Source organism: Buceros rhinoceros, unplaced genomic scaffold (genome assembly GCF_000710305.1).
Source record: "Buceros rhinoceros silvestris isolate BGI_N320 unplaced genomic scaffold, ASM71030v1 scaffold32220, whole genome shotgun sequence".
In the NCBI taxonomy this organism is placed as follows: Eukaryota; Metazoa; Chordata; class Aves; order Bucerotiformes; family Bucerotidae; genus Buceros; species Buceros rhinoceros.
Genome location: NW_010389546.1, coordinates 6,673 through 13,217, shown reverse-complemented (window position 1 = coordinate 13,217; position 6,545 = coordinate 6,673). Strand labels below are relative to the sequence as shown.

Genomic DNA, 6,545 nt, shown 5'->3' with positions numbered 1-6,545 from the left:
ACATTTCCTGCTAGTCTTCAATAAAACCTATTATACTGGTACATAATTTGGCAGAATTGAGATATCTAAGCTGGAAAGTGATGACGTGTCACAAGAACACCTGTCTGTCTGCCTTCCTTTCCTGTTTGTCCTCTCTCTGTCTCGTAGCACCTTAGCAGCCAAGGCTTGACAAGCTCCATAAAACCCACAAGATCAGACAAGCGACCTGCAGTTGGAGCTTGCAGTTTTCTGCACGTGCCTTCAAACGTCCCAAAGTATTTCTTTTCACCCAACAGACTCCTGGAGCTTCACTCAGAAATACAAAAACCAATGGCGGTGGGAAGCGAGCAACAATGCTTTCCTGGGTTGGAGTCACAGGTGTCTACTGAATGGAGCTGGGTACTCAAAAGCAGAGTGCCACCACTGCCCGCTGTGCTCCCAAAGCCCTTGGTGCCGATTCTGTGCTGGCCACCGCGCCAGTGACCCAAAGCGCATCTCTTCCACTGAGAGGTGATGGAACCTCACATCTGCTGAGAGGTAAGGGCTGGTACCAGGACCATTGCCTTGGAGCAATGGAGGTGTGGAATCTTGGTACCCGGCAGTACCTTGCCCATGTAGATAATCCCTGTAGATAATCAAGAGTTCCCACGGCAAACAAGATACTTTGGGACATGTTTTGCAGGCCTTGAAGCCACTTTCTCTACCAAAAATCAAGGCTTATCTTGCTTAGCCCAGCCCACTCCTGTTGTTATGATGTGATCACTCATGCAAAGAGGACCTGAAATGTGATGAAAGTTATTTTTAAGAGAAAATGTAATTTTTTGTGGGTTTTGCTGTTCATAATCTAAAAGTGTTTGACCAATATTTTGTCATGGAGGCTGGTAAATAAAAACTAACCATGGTGAGTTTCTCTGCTTCCAAGCAAAATGAAAAGATGTTTAAAGTTAACATGAATTTCTGTGGCTTTTGTTAGATAAGTAAAAAACACATTAAGAACTTAATCCCATCATCATCAGACTTGGTCTACACAGCCCTTCAGATTAATGCATTTGAAGATAATAGAGTGGAAATTACTCTATTTGGACGCTGTGGTCTGAGATCAGGGTAATCTGCCACAGAGGAGCCTGATAGCCTTGGACTCTGACTCTGCTCTCCCCTGTTCTCACTGCAAAGGGTAGCAGTGGCCTCCCACCGAGAGATGACACCCTGTTTGAGTCCTGTGTCATTTGGGTTCAGTGCTCTGCTCTGCTAAAGCTTCACTGTGTCTCATTTTCCCTTAATTAATCTAACACGTGCGTCCTCATGCCAGCCTGTGGTCAGAGGAGATGCATTAAGGACTGCAGAGTGCCAAACTACCAGTGACATCATCCATCGAAGTGCCATGGACAGAGGCTGATCGTCCGGTTGAAAAAGACGCAGAGAAGTTTCCCCTCTCCGAGTGTTTCACACCCCTCTCAGAACATTTCACAGTTACCGCCTGGAAGTGGCCATAGGACCAACTGAAACCTCATAGGCCTGTAGCCCACTCATCTCAACAAGCCGTCCGTGGCCCTGTGGTAACCACACTCTCCACCATTCTAAGAAGAGCAGTCAGGGAGGGCCAGGCTGTGAGCCAGCAGGGGAGGAGCAGGACCCCCAATTACCTTTGGCTTCCTCCCTTCTTCTGCAGAGCAATAACTTGCACTGGCTTTTTCCTGGTTTCCGCCCACCCAGATCCTGCTACTTGGAGTAAGAAGGTGCTTGGTGGAGAATTTGTCCCCATTTCCATGGCTCCAAGAGAGATGTGTATAGAGGATGGACACACTCATCCTTTCCTTCCCAAGTTCCATGTGCATTTTGAAGGAGCACCCCAAGTAGGTGCTCTGCAAAATCCCAGAGGAGCTGGGCAGAGGGAGGCAGGAGGGAGAGTGAAACAGAGCTCTTACCGCCTACGATGATAATCTGGTCTCCAATCACAACAGCTGGTGCACAGACATTCTTCACCACTCTGGTCTCCATCCGAAACCACGTATTCCTGGAGACGTGGTAAACCTGACAAATAAATAAAGATGCACATGCAGCTGTTTATGTTGCATTTTAATGGCAATTGTTCTTACAGAGGAACTTATGGTTTTTATTTTGTCCTAATGAATACAACCCTCTGGCTTCAACTGCTGGAAATCTGAGAGATTACCCACTTCTTTTCCTAATAGGTCCCCTTGGAATGTGTTCTAGTTCTCCAGGCTTGTCTGCTCAGGGAGATGCTAGCACGCACACTAAGCAGAGCGTATCTGCCACACGCAGGCTCCTCAGCTGTAAATCTTTGCATGGCCAGTAAATCACTGTGACTCCTGGATGATGCTGTCCCAAAGCACAAGCCATTTCATTCCATTTTCGTTAATTTTTGTCTTCCTGCCTTAGCCTTAGCACCTTCCTGGGCAAACAAACCATGACTTCACCTAGCTCTGCTGGCCGCCACCGTGTTTGCCCAGCTGCTCCGTTTGTGCTGGTGGCTGGTACGCACTCGGACTGGCGAAGGGACCTGTTGATGGGACTTGGAGTGGCATCTTAATCATCAATGTTTATGTGAGAAGAAGAACTGTTGCCAGATAATGATCATTCAGTCATCTGTATCAGGGCGCTGCAAACTTTAACGTCATGTCATCCACTTCTTCATAGAGTAAATATCTCCAGGGCATCTCCCCACTAACTGATAACTACACTTCCTTCCCCGTGCTAATCGAGTAGCATTACCACTGCAAAGCAGTACTGCTCGTGTGCTGCCGCCGTCTTAGCCTTTAATGATCCTTCTTAAAGTTAAACACTTAGTTTAAACACCTAAAACAGTGAAAAACACTCATGGGGAAGGTAACACCACAATGTTGCTAAAGCATCAAATCAGATAAGAAAGGATTTAATGTATTTTCTCCTCCTACCAGAGTGTAACCACTGAAAGCAGGCGGAGAGCCAGGAACATGTGGCAGCAGCCACATTTTTAACGCAACTGTTTATGCAAAATAACCGTCAGTTTAAGTCCTGGCCCTTTGATGAGTGAGAATCTAATTGCTCTAATGATCGTGAATCTTTGCTATCGCCATGAGCGAGCAGGTGCGCGGCTGAGACCCCAGCTCAGCTGCCAAGTGGCAAGCACTGATTTTGGTGAGATATTGGCTACAGCCATGATAAGCCAGGCAGGGGGGTGGGCAGCTGCCTGCCATAGCATCACCTGCAGCAGCCCTGGCCCCAGTGCCACCAGCAGCAGAGCTGACTGACACTGGAAGAGGCACCTCGGGGCTTGTGCCTGAAAAACACTCAAAGGGGAAAACGAGGGGTGCAATGCTCCTTGTAGACAAGACTTCCCCGGAGCCAGGGGAACCTGAGCGTGAAAACTCGCCCTGCCTCTTGCTGCAACTCACAATAAAATTTTCTGGGAGGTTTGATTTCCTCAGGAGAGTGATGAACTGCTGAATACCTGCAACAGGCAGGACTGACCGTTACCTGGATCAGCCGGACAGGGTTTTGCATAATGTCTTCTCCCCCGAAGAGGTAGACCCTCTGGTCTCTGGCAGCAACAGCAGGGTGAAGGACGGCAACAGGCATGTTTGCCATGCTCTCGCAGGTGTTGTAAATGCTATCATATCTTTCCACTGAATTCAGGATTTCCTGGTTTTCGCCAATTCCACCAAATGAGAGAATATAATTTTTATATGCCAAGCTTCTGTGGGAGTAACGTGGAACTAACATGTGCTCAACCAACCTCCACTGATTGAGTTTGAGGGAGTAAATGTAAATATTATCGCTGACCGGGCTTTTCTTATTGCTAACAGGCATCCCTCCAAGCACATAAATATTGCTGTGTAAGCTCGCTGCAGAGGCTTTGTACAGGCGCATGGGAAGTTTGGCCAGGCTTAGCCATTGGTTTGTCTTCTCATCATAGAGCAGGACATCCCTCGTCGTCTGCTGGCTGTCCTTCCTGCCACCAATGATGACGAGGAACTCTTGGTTGGAGTACCTGCGAGGAACATGCAGCATGGGCTTGATGTCAGGTGCGTTGGTGCTGTACAATGAAAACATATGTCTCCGGGCTGACTCAAGGATGTTCCTGCAAGTGGGTGAGGACTGAACGAGGGAGTCATTGGCGATAAAGTGGAAGAGGAAAGTTGGATGGACGTACTGAAGACGGACCTTCTTGAACAACTCTTGGATATAGCCTTGTCTTGCTTGCAGGTCATGCCGGATCCAGACCATCAGTGTTTCAAAGACCTGCTCCTCCTCCCCGCACAGCTCATCATCCCCGAGGTAGTCGATGAGCTCCAAGGGACAGAGGTCCTTCAGGTCCTCAGAAGAGGCCACCTCAGGAAAGCATTTCAAAGCCATAGCCTTGGCTTTCTTTTTCAGGCTTTGGCAGTTCAAGGCTTTTGCCAGTCTGGTCATGCTCAGACAGTTGTCAGGAGTCAGCCTATCCTGGAGGTAGGCAGAGCAGGCCTCAAACAGCTTAGCGTACTGCAGCATGGAGGCCGTCTCCAACAGGCACAGGACATTCTCAGTGGATATAAGAATCTCCCCTGTGTAAACGTAAAGGATAATCTGATCCAAAATCTCGGCATCGATGCCCTTCAGGATGACTTTAGCTTGGTGTCTCTCTCTGAAGTCATTACAGAACATCGCCTTGAAGTATGGACTGCTGGAAGCCAGCACGTTTCGGTGGCAGGGGATTTCAAAACCGCCGGAGCAGAGGGTAACATCAGTTAGCATCCCACTCTGCCGCAGACCATTCAGCTGCTTCAGCATGTCAGAGGAGAAGTCCTGGTCTTTGAAGAGAATCTCCTCCGCGGATCCCTCCTCCATAGCAAAATAGGACAGAGATGAATTCTGGACTTGGTAAAAAACCCCAATTTCTTAGGAGCTTTTATTGAAATATCCAGCTCCAAGGGAGCAAATTGGGACTTTGATGTTGCTCTAAATATCCGTTCACTGTTAGGCATAAAAATGGAACATGGGTTAGAGCACAGTGGGAAAATAATAAAGAAGCTAAAAGGTCGCTAAGACCTTTTAAAATTTTCACAAAGTTATCAGATAGGTTGCATCTGTGAGGTCACCACTGACTGTGTCCCTGGCAAGAAGCAAAAGCACTGAAGTTATCTCACTGATTTGGGATGAAAGCTGGATGGCCAAAGCAATTGGCTTGTTCGTTTCAATCATGTTGAATAAATGCGCTCAGACATTTATTCACTATTTTAAAGTATTAGCAGTTTAGTAGCTTGTGCCTCTTTCCCCTAGAGTTAGTCACTCCCAAAGAATGTAAATCTGGCAGAGCTGAACTCTGCAGCAGGGCAAACGAAACCCTAGAGACCGGGAATCTGCATTAAAACCGTTATTTATTAACCCTGCTTAGCTGTGGTTTTTTTTCTGTTAATCAGACACGCAATGGCTAAATTAAATGCCAGGCAGAACAAGATGATGCGTATCTATTGTCATGGCTAACTGCTCAACCTGCAGTGAAACGGGAGGGTAGAAACGTTTACCTTCTGTTGTCCTTCACTGCATGCACTTACTCTCTGTCGTTTATTCTCTGCTGAGATTTTCCATAGCTAGAGCCTGGATAAAAACCTACAAACCCACAGGACGTTTCTTTCAGTAGGTAGGTGATTCATAGAGGGTGATTGCTGGACGTGTTTATTCTGAAGTCACTTTTGCCGCTCTCGGGAGCTGTGCGCAGGAGCGGCGAGGCGGTGGGGCATTGTATACATTCCAGCACTAAGAATAGGCGCACATGGGCTTCTCGCTGTTATCACATGTGACACCGCCGTTGCCTTTTGCAATGACCTGGCCAGTACTGAGCATGCCCGAGTGGTGTTTTCCTGGCAAATGCTTGCATATAATAAATAGACTCGAGGAGGAAAGTTCACTTATAAAAGTCCTGGCTGTCTGTTTGGAAACAGCGACAGGACCCTGTCCTAAAGTGCCTGGGAACTCTAGAAGCCTGTAAACAGTGTGCAATGCCTTGCGCTAGGTAATGCACTGTCACCGTAGTTTCACGGAGAGAGAGGGAGCAGGAGGGCTTCCAAGGACCCTGGTGGGGCGGAACATGTCTCCACCTTATGGAGCGATCTGGGGAGTGTTGGCCTGTGCAGCCTGGTGGGAGATGCTGAGGCACCAGGACCCCCGTGCCCAGGGCTGTCCCAAGGTGGGCAGGGAATGCCCAGAGGTACCTCTTCCAAGAGTGAAGTTCACTCTTGGAGCAGTTTATCTTTATGATGCTGCTTGGTATTTCATATAGAAAACATCAGCTTGTGGCCTTTCAGGTAGGACCTCAGCTTTCTGAAACCCTTAGCAAAGAACTTCTCAAGCATCTGGCTTGAGGAAGCTCAGCATTTTGGGTGGGAGGGCTGGAGTGGGTTGCTGAAGTGAGTGCAGGAAGCTGAAAACCAGGGTCCCAGAGTGGTGATTAGCTCTCCAGGGCCGACACCTTGATAGGGTCTCTAACAGCAGATGCCTTCTCATGAACAAGGTGTCCAAGCTCCTTTTATAGCCAGTAATGTCTAGTCAATACAACCGAATCTGCTGAGTTATTTGGGTCACCAGTA

The 6,545-nt window shown here is 48.0% G+C and overlaps 1 protein-coding gene across 1 annotated transcript in view; it reads right to left on the bottom strand.

Moving 5' to 3' along the window:
- The window catches only part of KLHL38 (kelch-like family member 38), a 5,253-nt gene extending 447 nt beyond the window's left edge, over positions 1 to 4,806 (bottom strand). The window contains exons 1-2 of the mRNA XM_010134667.1: positions 3,457 to 4,806; positions 1,905 to 2,010 (exon numbers count right to left, since the gene is read on the bottom strand). Coding sequence (XP_010132969.1) covers positions 1,905 to 2,010; positions 3,457 to 4,806 — 1,456 coding nt within the window. The remainder of the gene's footprint in view (positions 1 to 1,904; positions 2,011 to 3,456) is intronic.
- Between the last annotated feature and the right edge of the window lie 1,739 nt (positions 4,807 to 6,545).